The sequence below is a fragment of the Xenopus laevis genome, chromosome 4S (genome assembly GCF_017654675.1).
Source record: "Xenopus laevis strain J_2021 chromosome 4S, Xenopus_laevis_v10.1, whole genome shotgun sequence".
NCBI lineage: Eukaryota > Metazoa > Chordata > Amphibia > Anura > Pipidae > Xenopus > Xenopus laevis.
Genome location: NC_054378.1, coordinates 33,296,424 through 33,313,950, shown reverse-complemented (window position 1 = coordinate 33,313,950; position 17,527 = coordinate 33,296,424). Strand labels below are relative to the sequence as shown.

General features: G+C 38.4%; 1 protein-coding gene across 1 annotated transcript in view; it reads right to left on the bottom strand.

The window, feature by feature from the left end:
* Positions 1–12,592: 12,592 nt before the first annotated feature.
* LOC108715376 (heat shock factor protein 4) overlaps positions 12,593–17,527 on the bottom strand; it is a 31,827-nt gene continuing 26,892 nt past the window's right edge. The window contains exons 10-13 of the mRNA XM_018260460.2: positions 16,899–17,004; positions 16,048–16,113; positions 15,495–15,582; positions 12,593–13,477 (exon numbers count right to left, since the gene is read on the bottom strand). Coding sequence (XP_018115949.1) covers positions 13,344–13,477; positions 15,495–15,582; positions 16,048–16,113; positions 16,899–17,004 — 394 coding nt within the window. The 3' untranslated portion in view covers positions 12,593–13,343. The remainder of the gene's footprint in view (positions 13,478–15,494; positions 15,583–16,047; positions 16,114–16,898; positions 17,005–17,527) is intronic.

Below are 17,527 nucleotides of genomic sequence, written 5' to 3'. Positions count from 1 at the left end.
AGAGCTTATCTGTTATCTGCTGTGCATCCTGTGCCTTTTCTCATAAAGCATAACTTAGTTGGGAGAGATGTCCCATTGCTGTAGGTTGTGGGTAGTTGTCCTACCAGAAACAATGGGAACCCTTCCCTTTTATAAACTCTATCCCTCTCTGTTTGCAAAAAAACAAAACAGCTTTTTGATTGGAGAGTTAAAATATACACTGCAAGTTCAGACAATATAGGGAGCCTGTGTAGGGCTTATGGTTTTTCTTCTGCAATGCCCAGTGCCCTCACCTCTGGTCTAGTGATTTTTGGATTGACAGGAAATGCACTGGTGTGATACAAATCTCCATTTCTGGTGGAAGAAAATGAGTAAACACTATTCCTTCTGTTCCTCTCAGAGCTGTGTGCATGCTGTAAGGATGCCTATACAATACAGAAAGTCCCAGCCGTTAGTGGGCATATTGTGTTATGATCTGCTCATTTGGCGACCTCTCCAAATGAGCGGATCCAATAGTGTATTAGAGGTTCTTGAAAACAAGACTAAACTCACAAACCACGATTTTCATTGAATTTATTAAAAGATCCGAAGATTAAAAGTACAAAAAGCACTGAATGTTGCAGTAAAAAATAAAAATTTCTGACAAATTCTAGCGAAAAACAAATCCAAAAACCTCTAAAATTCCAAATCAATTTAAAGCAGCTCAATCAGATCATCACAGTTCCCACTGACTTTTATAGGACCTCAACAACTTTTACTTGGCAAAGTTTAGCCTTAGAGGTTTTCCTGGTGTTTACACTTAATAAATCTACAGTAAATTGTTTAGAGCTTTTTAGAAACAAAGGAAAAATCACACATTTTTCGAGATTTGTGGAAAAAACCTAAATTCGATTGTTAGTAAATGGGCCCCTTAGTTCTAAACTCCTGAGACCTAGATATGTCCTATTTTTATAAAATTTTTATTGAGATTTTAAAAAACATGCAAATACTTTGCAAGATAACAGCAAGATTTTGGGGGTTATTTACTAAAACACACACACACACACATATATATATATATATATATATATATATATATATATATATATATATATATATATATATATATATATATATATATATATATATATATATTTAACTTCACAAGAGGGGGACCGCTCCAAGCTCACACTCCCTGTTTGCTGCCCCAATCGGGTGCTCAGTCCGCAGCGTCCCCACTGCTAGAATTCACTTAGACATCAGAAAAGAAGGACGGCACTCCGATACGTGGAATATACATTTATTCCAAATACATACAAGGATCCAACGCCCTACGCGTTTCGGGAATCACTCCCTTAATCATAGGCATACATCTTGGACCAAACAGACAGGTTATATACAAAACATAAATAGCGACCCCTACTGGGCTCAATGTAGGTAATGCAGTTTAAAAACACGTACTTTATTATCTATTAAAACCAGTCTACTAAAGGTCAAAACCTCGTTTTTCATATTAAAAAAACAGACAATCCTTGTAAGAATGTGTGTAAGTTTTACTAAAGCGCCCTGGAGAGTGGGTAACCAGTAATTAATACTTAAAGACTTCTAATAAGCGTGTAAGAAGTAAACCTTTCCAGTAAAAAAGGTTTCAAAATGTATATATACAGTATGATTTATTAAAATATGCAAAAAAGGTGGTAGGTGGATGTAAATGGAAAAAGCATCAAAAAAGAAAAAATAAGAAAAAAGAAAAAAGAAAGAAAAATAAGAAAATAAGAAAATGAGTAATAAGTTGAAAATAGGAGGGTAGGAGAGGGAAATATTTGTAGCTGAATACCAATCCTGTTAGTGGCCCGGCACTCTAATATAAATATAACAGGTCATGTCTAGTATTCAAGCCGTTCGGTAACCTAGTCTCCATCGTTAGGATCCAGAACGCCTCTCTCAAATTTAATAAGTGCTCAGCATCTCCACCCCTAGGGGGTAGTTTCACCTGTTCAATAACTTTCACCGACAAATCGCGGATTCCTTTTTTTGAGCATAATACGAAATGTTTACCAACGGGGGTCCCCTCATCCCTATTCTCAATCGATCTAATGTGTTCTCGTATTCTTTCTTTTAGACAACGGGTAGTGTGGCCCACATATTGCTTATTGCAACTTAAACATTCCAATAGATAAACCACATTTTTGGTGTTGCAATTAAAAAAACCGTTACTGTGGAACACCCTACCCGTTGCGCTAGATCTGAAGGTCGCCCCAGTAGAGATAACTTTACAGGTTTTGCAAATGTTGGCCCCACATCTATAACTACCCTTAGTGGACAGCCAGTTCCCCCTGTGGCTCTCACTTCCTGTAACCACTAGGCTGGGCGCCAGCATTTTCCCTAAAGTGGGTGCTTTCCTTGAGACACATTTGACATTAGTGGCAGATAGGACACCTGACAGTTTTTCATCATTGTACAGTACTGGAAGGTATCTTCTGACAACATTACAGATTTTCCCAAACTCCTCGCTGTACTCTGTGATAAAAAATATATCCTTATTACTCCCATTAGTATTCAGTTCCCGATTTGAACTAGCCAAGGTATGAGATCTTCCATTAATGCGAATCTTACTCGCTTCATCACATGATGTTTTGATCATTTCCTTGGTATATCCACGCCTCAATAATCTATGTCCCAGGAGCCTTGACTGTTCATTGAAGGTGGTGTCCTTACTACAATTTCTCCTATATCTGACAAATTGACTATATATGGAATACCCCGTATAGTATGTTTTGGGTGGCAACTATTGGCCCTTAAAATAGTATTCCCCGCAGTGGGTTTCCTGAAAATATTAGATTCAATTTTACCTGTGGATACATCCCCTTCCAGTGTGAGGTCCAGAAAATTAATCTCTGATTTATTGTGATCAAGTGAAAACTGAAGGTTGTGTCGGTTGGTGTTTAAATATGCGTGAAAATCATTAATCAATTCCTCTGGTCCATTCCAAATGAACAGAAGGTCGTCTATGTAGCGACCATACCAAATAATGTGCTCACGATAGGGATTTTTACATCCATAGATGCTGGACCGCTCCCACCAACCCATGTAGAGGTTGGCATAGGTGGGGGCAAAGGAGGCCCCCATTGCGGTCCCCCGTCTCTGGAGGTAAAAATCCCCATCAAAAAGAAAAAAGTTGTGCGTAAGAAGAAACTCCAGAACCAAGAGAGTGTAATATGTGAGGTCCCTTGTGAAATGTTGTGTATCCCTTAAAATTTCCGAGATGGCTTGTAAACCCAAATCATGTGATATTGTTGTGTACAACGATTTGACATCCATAGATATCCATCTATACGTGTCCAGCCATGTCACGCCAGACAGCCTATCCAACAGGTGTCCTGAATCCCTGATATAAGAGTCCAGCCTAGGGACAAGGGGCTTGAGGCCTGTGTCAACCCAATCTGAGAGGCCCTCATTGATTGACCCTATACTCGCAACAATGGGCCTCCCTTCAGGGGAAGTGCGGGATTTGTGGATCTTTGGGAGGTGGTGGAAAATCGGGACCACCGGCTGGTGTCTGACTAAATAGTCAGTGTCTCGAGAATCCACCACGCCCAAAGACACCCCATGAGCAACCAACCTCTCGATCGCTTTGCTGTATTCTGATTGAGGGTTGGAAGGTAATTTTAGGTATGTTTCTTGATCATCAAGCTGTCTTCTAGCCTCGCATAGGTAGTCGGTGGTGTCCATCACCACCACACAGCCACCTTTGTCCGCCTGTCTAATCGTAATCTCTGTATTTTCCCTGAGTGTATTGATAGCTTGCCTTTCCTCCCTGGACACATTTCCAGGAACTCTGCCAGTAATACTGGCGTTCAACTTAGTAAGATCTTTTTCAACGAGTTCCTGGAAAGTGTCCATCGAGGTGCATCTGGACTGCAAAGGATAAAACCTAGAGGGTATCGTCTTATCCTTTGGCAATTTCACCCGGTCCAGCTGCTCACCCGTAGCCTGAAATTCATCCAGGTTCTCACGCTGCAGCGAATCCAGATCTGCAAGACAACAATGTTCACGAAAAGAACCAAACATACCCTCTAACCCCAGCCCACCTTTTTTGGGGGATGTCCCATATATAGGGGAGTATTCCGCCCTGTCCGTGCCCAACCCACAAGTGCCAAAGTGTCTACGAAGAGTTAGCTTACGTACAAACCTGTTAACATCTAGAAGTGTGTTAAAGCTACTGGTTACAGGAAGTGAGAGCCACAGGGTGAACTGGCTGTCCACTAAGGGTAGTTATAGATGTGGGGCCAACATTTGCAAAACCTGTAAAGTTATCTCTACTGGGGCGACCTTCAGATCTAGCGCAACGGGTAGGGTGTTCCACAGTAACGTTTTTTTTAATTGCAACACCAAAAATGTGGTTTATCTATTGGAATGTTTAAGTTGCAATAAGCAATATGTGGGCCGCACTACCCGTTGTCTAAAAGAAAGAATACGAGAACACATTAGATTGATTGAGAATAGGGATGAGGGGACCCCCGTTGGTAAACATTTCGTATTATGCTCAAAAAAAGGAATCCGCGATTTGTCGGTGAAAGTTATTGAACAGGTGAAACTACCCCCTAGGGGTGGAGATGCTGAGCACTTATTAAATTTGAGAGAGGCGTTCTGGATCCTAAAGATGGAGACTAGGTTACGAACGGCTTGAATACTAGACATGACCTGTTATATTTATATGAGTGCCGGGCCACTAACAGGATTGGTATTCAGCTACAAATATTTCCCTCTCCTACCCTCCTATTTTCAACTTATTACTCATTTTCTTATTTTCTTATTTTTCTTTCTTTTTTCTTTTTTCTTATTTTTTATTTTTTGATGCTTTTTCCATTTACATCCACCTACCACCTTTTTTGCATATTTTAATAAATCATACTGTATATATACATTTTGAAACCTTTTTTACTGGAAAGGTTTACTTCTTACACGCTTATTAGAAGTCTTTAAGTATTAATTACTGGTTACCCACTCTCCAGGGCGCTATAGTAAAACTTACACACATTCTTACAAGGATTGTCTGTTTTTTTAATATGAAAAACGAGGTTTTGACCTTTATTAGACTGGTTTTAATAGATAATAAAGTACATGTGTTTTTAAACTGCATTACCTACATTGAGCCCAGTAGGGGTCGCTATTTATGTTTTGTATATAACCTGTCTGTTTGGTCCAAGATGTATGCCTATGATTAAGGGAGTGATTCCCGAAACGCGTAGGGCGTTGGATCCTTGTATGTATTTGGAATAAATGTATATTCCACGTATCGGAGTGCCGTCCTTCTTTTCTGATGTCTAAGTATATATATATATATATATATATATATATATATATATATATATATATATACATACATATACATATATATATATATATATATATATATATATATATATATATATATATACATACATATACATATATATATATATATATATATATAGTATGCAGAACCTGGGTGCTAGTCTGAGAAGTATGTAGACAAAAATGCAGGGATTGACAGCACTCCAAGGAAATACATCAAGTCAATAATTCAAATGAAAGTGGAGATTTATTGGTGATCCAACATTTGGGCTCTGCACAGAAGCCTTCGTCAGGGAAAGAAAAGCAGTGCACAAGTGTTTGGGGGTTTAAATAGGGTAAAAAATGGCTCCAAGACACCTGTATACGATGCCTGTCACTCATCGTTTGTTATGCAAAGCAGTATATACATGTGGATACAAAGGCAAATGTTGTTATCCATGTTAGGTATGCCCTTTGTATGGGAGAGTTCTGCTTATACACAGGGTGCGTCCTACTGTTACCCCACTCTGTCACATTATTCTGATGTGTACCGAGCTACCCGTCCTATGCCCTGTATAGATGGGCCAGAAATGCACCGGAAACTCACAGCGAGCGGCGTTGTACCGTTGCTAGGCAACCCATGTCCGTGTGCGTCGCCGAGCACTTTAACTGCTAGCAACCGCAAAGGGGAGCCAGCAGAGACAGCCCTTGTGGGCGAATGTTAGCGGAGGGTTTTGGTGAGTGTGCAGTCACTGAAACCAACGGCTGCCTACTGCCAGTGGTTCTACCCAGCCGCATCATTAGGGTTACATGGGTGCCACCGGCCTTCGTACTGCTTGTGCTCAGCTCACCTTGGTATAGAGACCCACATGCAGGGCAGGGTAGTACAAACACGTTAGGGCCATGCAGAGTTATGTTAGGGAAACTGACTAAAGCACCACCGCGTCCTTAAGCCAATTAACCACCCAGTGGTCATCAGAGGGACAGACGTTGGATCACCAATAAATCTCCACTTTCATTTGAATTATTGACTTGATGTATTTCCTTGGAGTGCTGTCAATCCCTATATATATATATATATATATATATATATATATATATATATATATATATATATATATATATATATATATATATATATATATATATATATATATATATATATATATATATATATATATATATATATATATATATATATATATATATACACACACACACAGTATATATATATATATACAGTATATATATATATATATATATATATATATATATATATATATATAAACATAGAATCAGATAGAGCACTCCTGGGATTTTTTAGAATTCAAATTTTTATTTCATATTTATTAATCAACGTTTCGGCTGCTGTCTAGAGCCTTTGTCAAGATGCCATATATATATATATATATATACTGTATATATGGGTATTTTTGGATTCAGATTTTTTGTTGCTTTGTGCCATATTAAATCTGAAAAAATTTTGTGAAAAAAATTGAATTTTTTGAGAAAACAAAACTTGACCTTTAATAAGCATACCCCTTTGAGTAGACCTGGATTTGTTAATCAAATGTCAAGGGGTTACTATTCAAAGATGCCAGTTACATACAGTAGGTACTTTCAGGCACGTTTCTGCTTTGACCATTTTTCTTCCTACAAAGCATTTATCAAAAGATTTTAGCCCCAGGTAAAAGGGTCATATTTGCTACCACGAACATTAAATCTGTTAATAGAGGCTCATTTGTGAAAGTGTATAGAGAGAATATAGGAATCATTCTATCTCCAAATAGTATATGCAGTATCTATTATTTTTCAGCAAGGTGATAAGGTTGAGTGTGTAGGTAGCATGATTCAAAGTTGTAGTCGAAGGTCGAAGTAGTCTATTCGATGGTCGAAGAACCCAAAAAAATTACAGGTTATGGTTGACAGACCTGGGGACACATCTAAAATGGGGATGTCGATTTTTAGTTACTACTACTGTATATAAGGTAAAGCCACTTAAATTCCTCACTTCCTCACTAAAGAACAAAACACAGTGGGGGTCATTTATCAACACTGGGCAAATTTGCCCATGGGCAGTAACCCATGGTAACCAATCAAATTGCTGCATTCATTGTTCTACTTCCAGCTGGCTTTAAAAAGCTAATCACTGATTGGTTGCTATAGGTAACTGCCCATGGGCAAATTTGCCCAGTGTTGATAAATGAGCCCCAATGATACATAGGTGCCAAGGTCCCGGTTGTGAAGGACTTTTCTGACCCAATCCCCTTATCCACTTGACATTTGACAAATTGTTCCAAAATATAATGCCAATCACAACAATGTCATGGACGCCATCTCCCCTCTGTACCACTGTCGTCATACATCAGTTAGAACCGGAAAAGTACTGCTTGGGGCAAAATACTTTATGTGGATGATAAGGTAAAACAAAGATCACAATAATTTTTAGTATCTGTCTTAAGTGAGAAAAGTGAGAACCTCTGATCAGACAACATGCCAACAGTGGAGGAGCAAATGGCTGCCAGCAAGATCAATTACCTGTTTTCCAATGAAATGCATGTAATTTTGTTTTTTTCAACAGAAGAAAGTACTGGAAAGATAATTCTGCTTTTATTTCACCCACATAAACAACACAGGATGAGTCATATATGAAAAACTTTTCCCTTTAAGCTTCCTTTGAGCCATTGTTAACCTTCTAAATCTAGAAGTGATAGCGTGATGTATCAAGGGTCGAATGTCGAGGGTTAAAAAACCCTCGAATTCAACCCTCGAAGTAAAGTCCTTCGAATTCGAATATCGAAGGATTTTAGCGCAAAAGGTTTGATCGATAACATTTAAGCGATCGATCGAATGATCTACAATGTCCCCATAGGCTAACATTCAATTCGGTAGCTTTTATTCGGCGAAGTATTGAGTCGAAGGATTTTTTAAAGAGACAGTACTTCCATTATTGGATGGTCGAGTGGTCGAACGATTTTTACTTCGAATCGTTGGAATCATTCGATTCGATCGAATTTGACCAATTCGATGGTCGAAGTACCCAAAAAATTACTTCGAAATTCAAATATTTTTGGATTCGAACTATTCACTCAAGCTTAGCAAATCTGCCCCTAGGTGTTAAGCTGCCACAGAATATAAAACTTCACTGAGAAAAAACAAACCCAATTTCTTAAGCTATTGTTTTAAAAATCTGAATAGGAAGTACCCACAGTGGTGATCTAATTGAATTTTGTGGGCTGCTGTAATCTACTGGTCACCAGTAGTTTAAGGGGCGAATTTATTCGCCAGGCGCAAATTCGTGGCAAATTTCCACGTTTCGCTGCTGGCGAATAATAATTTCCCGTGAAAATAACCCCCCCATATTAAAAAAAACCTTACCCCACATAGACCCCCCTCCCTTCCTCCTCCCCCACCCAGCCAAGCTGCTACCCCGGGGTAAATTCCCCTAACTTTTTATTTACCCCTTGCTGCAGATTCAGGAATCGGAGTTCATGGCAGCCATCTTCCAAGTCTTCGGTAATCTGAGAATAAAACAAGCGTGTGGGTACATGTGCAGTTAGAGCAATTTCCTGGCTGTGCATCTGCCAAAATGGACGGAAATTGCCAAAGACCCGGAAGAAGACACGAAGACCTGGAAGATGGCTGCCATGAACTCCGATCCCTGAATCTACACCAAGGGGTAAATGAAAAGTTGGGGCATTTGCCCAGGATAGCAGCTAGGCTGGGAGTGAGAAGAGAGGGGGGTCTATGTGGGGTAAGGTTTTTTTTTAATATGGGGGGGGGTTATTTACTAAAACCTGAATTTTTCTGGTTGGGGTTTTAAAGGGGAAAGCCCCAATTTTTCATGGAAAAAGTGTGAATCAGAAAATACTCACAAACGTGCTGAGATCATGTAGAAGTCAATGGCAGATGTCCATTTTACAGTTGGAAGCTATCATGATCTGTGTTGGGTTTTGAAAAATAATCCAGAAACAATCCAGAAAATGGTGGTGTTTGGGAGATAATCCAAAAAATGTGTACGACTAATTTTTTCATGATTTTATAGAGTCTTTTCCCGCACTGAATTTTTTCGAGTTATTATATTGATATAATTTTTTATGGGAGTTTGGTCACAGTTGCTTTAGTTTAATAATGAGAAAATTTATAGTTTTAGTAAATAACCCCCTAAATACTAAACAAATCAAGACTGACATTTCCTGAGCTAGCCAGCTAAAAGTAAAAGCTAGCCCTACCCCTGAACAAACATACTTTGTAAAGGGCATATTTTAAGAATTCAAAGTTAGTCTTACATTAAATTTGCAAAACGTTGGTGTAAAATAAGCTGTATATACATAAAGAGGGTGGAGTTTTACCGAATTTAACCAAATCCCATTATGTAATAAAAAAAAGGCACTAAGTTTGCCCAGGAGTAGTAGCCCATAGCAACCAATAAGATGTATGCATTTAAAAAGGAGACCAGTAAATGCTACCTTGCTGATTGGTAATTGCTCCTGGGCAAATTTAGAGGTCCATTTATTAAAAGTCAAGCTTTTTTTGAAACCACAATTAAACTCTATTTATCCAAATTCACGAATGCAATTAAGTTATTAAAAGATCCGAATATCACAAATACAGAAGTAAAACTGAATTAAATTGTATACAAATGTACAGGTCTCAAACGCACTAAATGCTTATGCTGTACTGTCATAACTACAAAAAGACAAAACCATGCATGATATAATGTTTGTTTGTTTATTGTTATAAAATGCAAAATAAAAACCTTTAAAATAATTACTAGAGAGAAAAAATCTGAAACCCTCTAAAAGTCTAAATGGATAAAAAAAAAAGGTCAGCGCAGCTCCCATTGACTTCTATAGGATCTCTATAGGAGTTTTTTGTGCTTTTTTACACACTAGAAATTTAGACATTATTAATTTGTAGTTTGTAGTTGTTAATTACACTGAGCTGTTACAAACAAATTGGCACTCAGACCTTCATGGTGAGAAAACAAAGTTTATTGAATGTAAGCTGTTTGCAAAATAATACAAAAAAAAAAAAATTACAGCGTAGTGCAAATATGTCTAAGTAGTGCATCAGATTCAAGTTCAGTGTACATGAGACTGTCAGGGGCAGTTAGTAGATGTGCAGCTCTAGGGCACAAAAACTGTATATAAACTGCAGTAGCTGCACCCTGTAAGCTCAGCAAAGTCACTGTATTTAGCATTTTGTAAGATTCATGATGGAGTTTATGCATTTGATTTATATAACCATACACATTGACTAGCTTGGCTCTAAGACAATTGTGTGCATCGGATTGCCAGGTAGAGTCATAAAAGATTCATGTGATTGTGGACTTATTAGAGGATTTATACATTTTTGGACACAGAGATTTCTGCAACAGGACATGAATCCATAGCAACCAATAAGCAATATATGTTTTCATATGATGGTATCATAACCATGTTTTGATTTAGTGTAGGTAGTTTAATGAAATTAGCTGACTGGTCGGTTAATATGGTTACTTTCCAAATAGCAACTACCTTAGTAAATGAGGGCATATAAGTGTAAATCAATTTCTAGTTAAAGAAGTTTAATAAATAGAACCCCGAGTCTTACTAGAGTATATTATTAAGACTGGTCTTAGCCTTACTAATATATTATTAAATTATATTTGAATGAGCGTGCTATAAAAATTACTGTTACCTGGCCTTTCTACTGATGCTTGATACTTATCTCAATACATCATTCTAAATGGATATTTAAGAAACATTACAACCATTTACATTTTTCTAGATGGTCAGGTTGGTGACATCAGTTAGATGTTTATGCAGTATATACTGTATGCATACACACATTTAAATATCTGTATATATGTATTTAAAAAAACAAAGCTCAGCTTTGTAAAGAAAACAAATGTATATATATATATCTATATCTTAAACACTATATACAAAAATAAATTAATAGAACAACAGCATTTCCAGGGAACCTCATGTGACCCATGGCAGGTTATTCAATACATTCAATGGCACCCCTACATTCCTTCATTGGGGTTTGCATGTCAAAAAGATGACACCATTATTGGAAATTAATAAGCTCCTGTGGGTGGAACTAATCACTGCAAGAAATGAAAACCCCTGTGCAAAGGATTGCAGGCCCCTACACTTATCACATCAGATTTGTTCTTATCATGTGACCTACAGAATACCTGAATCCTTTTCTTTGCATACATTCATATATATGTGCATATACTGCACTTATATTCCCCCCTCCTTTTTACTGAAAATGATTCTACTGCAAAACCAGAGCAGGTACAGAATTAATCAAAATACCTCAAATCAAAAGTATAACACCCACAGTGTACAATAAATGCCATCTGTGTGCTCTAAAGGGTCATTCACATCAGTGTGCACAGTGCTTCTGCTTTCAATACGAGGGCCTTATTTAAATAAAAAAATCTGACCAAACTAGAATCCATAATTGGACCTTATGTATTATTCAAAAAGCACGATTTAATCTACAAACTCAATAAAATCTAGTGAAACCCTGAATTGTAAGATTTTTTCATAGTTTTTTTCCCGAATCACAAGTTTTTTTTCGTGCTTTTCTCATTTTCGGGAGAATTCCAACGCACACTACAGAAACGTCCAAATAGGATAGGGACCTCTCCCTTTGACTTATATAGAACCTTGACACGTCTGAGATGCTGGATTTTTGGATTAGGACTTTTTCCATCCTCAGGGTATAATCAATCTCAAACAATTCAAGTTTTTTTTCCACTAAAAATTCAGATTTTATAGTAAAAAAAAAAAACGTGAATTTTTCAAGTTTTTGGCATTCGGACTTTAATAAATAACCCCCAAAATGTCATGGTTGTTTTCAATACAAAATGTCATGATTAATCCCTATTTCTGGGATATAATTTGTACAAGTATTTGTGTAGAAATATTAGATTTAGAGGTAGTATTCTGCTACTCTAAATGACCAGCTGCACATAGGGTTGCCATCTGGCCGGTATTTTACCGGCCTGGTCGGTAAAAATGATGGTTGATCCCAATGTTATTAATAGGGGAAAAAAGATAAATATATAGGAAGCCCGGTATTTTTTTTTGTAAAAGGTGTCAGCCCTAGCTGCACAACTGGGAGCTTCTAACTCTTAGGATTTGATAGTTTAAGCAATGCTGGCTGGGTGTCGCTGGGTTTTGGTACTTGCATGATAAACTCCACTCAGGAGTAGGGGCTACATTTGCCACTATACTCCCTGATTAGCATCATTTTCCACTGAATCCCTTAAGTCAAAAGAGCCACAAAATATCAAAAGAAGAAGAAATAGGTAAATAATAGCAAATCAATTTTCAGACTTGTCCTTTTCAACTCCCAGGGCCATCAGTGCATACCGTAAGAATGTGTTGATATGTCAAAAGACAAGTAAGAAAAGTTACTGTATGCACATTAGAAATCTATTAGCGAATATGCAAGCAGTTAAGAGTAAATGTAAGAGGAGGCTGGAGGACCATGCAGGCCTTGCTAAACTAGAATTCCCATTGGGGTATGTGCAAAAGCTGAATAAACATGCTGAATAGGAGGTCTGTATAAAGAATTATATAGTTGTACAGATATATACTGTATAACCTGAACATATAGCTTCAGATTTTTCTCTTAAGTTTATGCATTATGATTTCATTCTTAAGCATAAAATAGAACTGCAAAAAAATAACATTCTTAATAATAATATAATATACAATTATGTACATATAAATAATCATTGTAATCAATATTGCACTTGTATACCTTAAATAAAATATGCAGCAATATTCTAAGCACCAAGCAGTGCTTGTTTCCCTTAAACAATTTCTGTTACTGAATCCATCTGTAGCCCCTTACCTAGGAACAAATTTAGGACTTTGATAGGGTTTGCATCATGTACATACAGTAAAATTCTCCCCTCTATAGACACGGCAACTGCCGCTGAACATGCCTTTCTATAAATCCAGCGATGTATACATTGCAGCAGGTGTATTTACACTCTTTAACATGCAGTTCATGAAGGCTGTAAATGTGAGACAGAGGAATGTGTCACTATAAATGCATCACTCATTCTGCTCATGTGGTTGCTGCAAATTCAAGGAAGACTCATCTGCAAGGGTCCCTGAAGAGAGGTAGGACACAGCGTTTTCTTCGGCAGCAAATAGGGAAGAGGATGCTGCCATATTAGCCATTTCATCTGTAACAAAAGAGTCAAAGCTACCACTATTTATTTTCAAAAATTCAAAAAGTTACTGGGGCTCATTTATAAACAATGGGCAAATTTGCACCTGGGCAGTAACCCATAGCAACAAATCAGTGATTAGCTTTTTTCAACTAGCTGCAAGTTGAACAATGAAAGCAATCACTGATATGAGTTACTGCCCAGGTGAAAATTTGCCTGGGGTTTATAAATGACCCCCACTGTTACCAGTGCTACATTAACAAATGTAAATTTCCCAAGCTTTACTGATTGTTAGGGTCTAAAAATGCACGCTGAGCTTCAGAACACACATATTGCACATATTTTTTAGTTCAGTGGGTGTCTCTTGTATTGCATTACAAACTCACATTGAAAGCACTAAAATATGTCTGTGGGCATGAGCCCTTACCGCTTAATAAAACCAAAATATTAGTATTTAAAAAGTAGTTTTTAAGTATTTAAGTATCACTTTAAACGATTAGTAACATTATATTTTTATATTAAAGCAATAAATCCAACAGCACTCCGATATGTGAATCAATTATTTATTCATGCCATTAGCAGAGCGACGTTTCGGGCTATTCCAGCCCTTTATCAAGCTTGATAAAGGGCTGGAATAGCCCGAAAAGTCGCTCTGCTAATGGCATGAATAAATAATTGATTCACATATCGGAGTGCTGCTGGATTTATTGCTTTACTGTGGATATATTCCTTGGCAGAGAGGAACACAGCTGTGCACCCGACGCTTCAAAAGGCGATTCAGTGTAAGTGTGGCACCTTTACTGATTTGATTATATGTTTATATAATATTTTATCTACATATGTAGATGGCTACATCAACCAGGGCTGGGGCAAGCCAGTTGGCTAACCCCCACCTCCCCCGTGTGCGCGTGACTGAAAATGCTCATGCACCATAACAGAGGGGAGGGCAACGAAGGGGAAGAGTAAGGGCAGAGGAGGGAGGGAAGTAGGGGTTGTGCGACAGAGGAGGGAGGCGAGAGCTGCCTTAGGCAGGGTCAGACTGGACATTGGGGGGCCCACCGAGTTCCAAACCTCTTGGGGCCCCCCACACGCATGCGCAAACTCTGGCCCCCCTGTGTGCATGCGTGAATTGCGGCACACATGCGCAAACACTGTCCCGTATGTGCAAAGTCCGACACGCACTGCTGTAGTTTGTTTTTATGGGGGGGCCAGGCAGATCGGGGGAGGGGGCCTGGGCCGGTGAGGACCCATGAGGGCCGGGGCCCACTGTGTTTTTTCCTGGTGTCCCGCCGGCCCAGTCCGACCCAGGCCCTAGGCAAGTGCCTCTTCTGCCTAACCCTAGTTCTGGCCCTGACATCAAGATCTGAAGGTACCAAATCAGCAGTTGAAATGAAACCTATTGTATTCAGGTTATACTGTAGCAGCTTATTTATATAAGATATGTATTTCTAAAGAAAAACACATTTTTTATCAGTACAGTGTAACAGCAAACTATATTTAAATGTCCATCCTAGTCCAAACCCTTGTTTCCCTTGTAGTTTACCTCTACCCACTCCTTGTGCTCATGCATGTGCACTCGTTTGTGCATACTCATGCAGGTATGAGGGCAAGGGATCCATTTGGACTGACTTTGCTCAGCACTGTTTTCATCTCAACCATGATTAGGATTTCAAGCTAGACTTTTAGAACTGTCCCCATTTCTACCTTGAATGCCAGGGACCCTCCAGAAAACCTTAAAACAGTGGGTCCACTTTCCAAACTATTATTCTTCCTCTCCTCACTTAACGTTGTTATTCTCATAGTCTTTATATCTACTTACTATACTCTGTTCTTCCATTATTAAGCCTCCTTTTCTCATAAAGAAATAGGGAATGACCATGAAATAGGCCAAATTTTTCAAGCAAAAGGGCTCACTGAAATCTTGACCCACCGGGAGTTTTCCTGGTATCCCGGTATGCCAGTCCGACACTGTTTCTACTGTTACTTGTCTGATGATGATGATGTCTTGGTAAAAAATAATTACCCTCCTTACCTGGACAAGGGATGGCATATTGTATATTCAATCCCTTTGGTTGATGCTCAGAAACACTTTTCTCTAAATTTATGGCAAGTTGCTGCATCTGAAACAAAAATCATAGTATATTTTCTATGCTTTCTTAAAATTGTATGGAATAAAGATGAACTAATAAGAAAAGTTGCAGAAAGGAGCGCTTGTTTCCTATTTGTTTGTAAAAAAAAAACACCTCAGGCTACAGGTTCAGGACAGATACCTGGCCAAAACCAAATTTTGGTTATTGCACTGTATTAATTCAGATTTTCCTGCTGATATAGTTGTTCACCCGACATATTGTGAGGTCTGAGGTTTATACACCTAGATCTGTAGCAATATTGAGCGAATGCCATTACAACAATAAATAAACTAAACAGTAAACAAACAATAATTACCTCCAGATGTTTGAAAACCTACACTGTTAAGAAATCCCTTAAGTTCAATCAAATAAAAAATATCCATGGAAAGTTTATATTTTGGATTATACCAGATACTACAGTAACTGAATTTCTAAATCTGACGATCTCGGTCTTACCGGTGATAAACTTGTGTCCACATTTGAAAGACTCCACTCACTCACACACAGACCAGAGCTGAACACCTGCAAAAATTCATTAAAATGTAATTTGGTTATGAGAATAGAAAAAGTGTGGTTTCAGTCCTCATATCCTAGATATCAGGAGTGGTGCCAGACTTGAAGACCCAAGAAAAAGAGAGAATAAGCTAAAAGTAAACCAGAGCCGAACCACCCTCAGTTATAAAAAAAAAAGAAGAAACATATCAGACCTCATTCTCATAGTGGGGTTGAGAGGGGGTAAGAGGCGTCCACATCGCTAGTGCAGAGAGCACAATTGTACGCTCTGCACTAGAAGAGCCGAATTTCCAGGTTGAAAAAACTGAAATTTGGCTCTTAGTTACCAGGAGTGGCATTCTTGCCGCCCCTGGTAACCAGAGGGGTTCTGCCGCCTAGGGTTGCCATCTGGCCGGTATTTTACCGGCCTGGTCGGTAAAAATTATGCTTGATGCTTGTTATTAATAGGAAAAAACGGCAAGATTATAGGAAGTCCGGAATTTTTTTTCCAGTAAAGGTGGCAACCCTACTGCCACCTGAGGCGAGTTTCTCAACTCACCTCATTGGCGGAACGCCCCTGTTTAGTGCCCCTAATGCACTTTAGTTTATACACAAACACATAAAGTAGTGCTAAACAATCACTCTCACCGCTTTTTGAAGCATCGGGTGCCGACTGTGACTGTCTGCTCAGGTCCGGTCTATGATTTATTTGTGCATCAAGTGAAGACTTGCTTCACTTGATGCACAAATAAATATCTTTTTCACTACATCGGAGTGCTGCTGAAATATATTTCTTGCACTTAGTTTATACTTACATCTAGGACAGCAGCAGAGTCCATGTTGTATTGCTGACTCCTCAGCAGTAATTGCAATCCCTCCAAACTGACCTCAGATCCATCCAAGGAATCTGACATCTCAGGCCTGATAACAGAAAAGATTGTTGAATTAAAGAGAAATCCACGTTGCTAGAACCATTTCCTCCACTATAAAAAATACCTTGTGTAATTTTGGTTCCATTCTTCTCTCTGTATGAATCTATGCTATTTTGTTTTCAATGAGGCAAAATATTTTCACTAAACTAGGAAGTGCTTGCATACCACATTGCACAAAGGTTATTGTTTCTTAGTGTTTAGGTCACTGAATTCTATGGTAGTCTCTTGCAGCCTTGCCCCATTCCCAGAAAACCTTTCCCTCATCCACTGAAGTTCAGAGTGTAATGTAACACATTAGACCTACTGGAGAATCGAACTTCACTCAGGATTATGTTTGCTATCAAAGTTTTAAAGAAGAACTAAAGCTTAACTAAAGAAGTAGGCTAGAAATGTTGTACATTATGTTGTGGGCTTCTGTACCAGCCCAAGGCAACCACAGCCCTTTCGCAGTAAAGACCTGTACCTCCAAAGATGCCCCAGTAGCTCCCCATCTTCATTTCTTAGGGACCCAA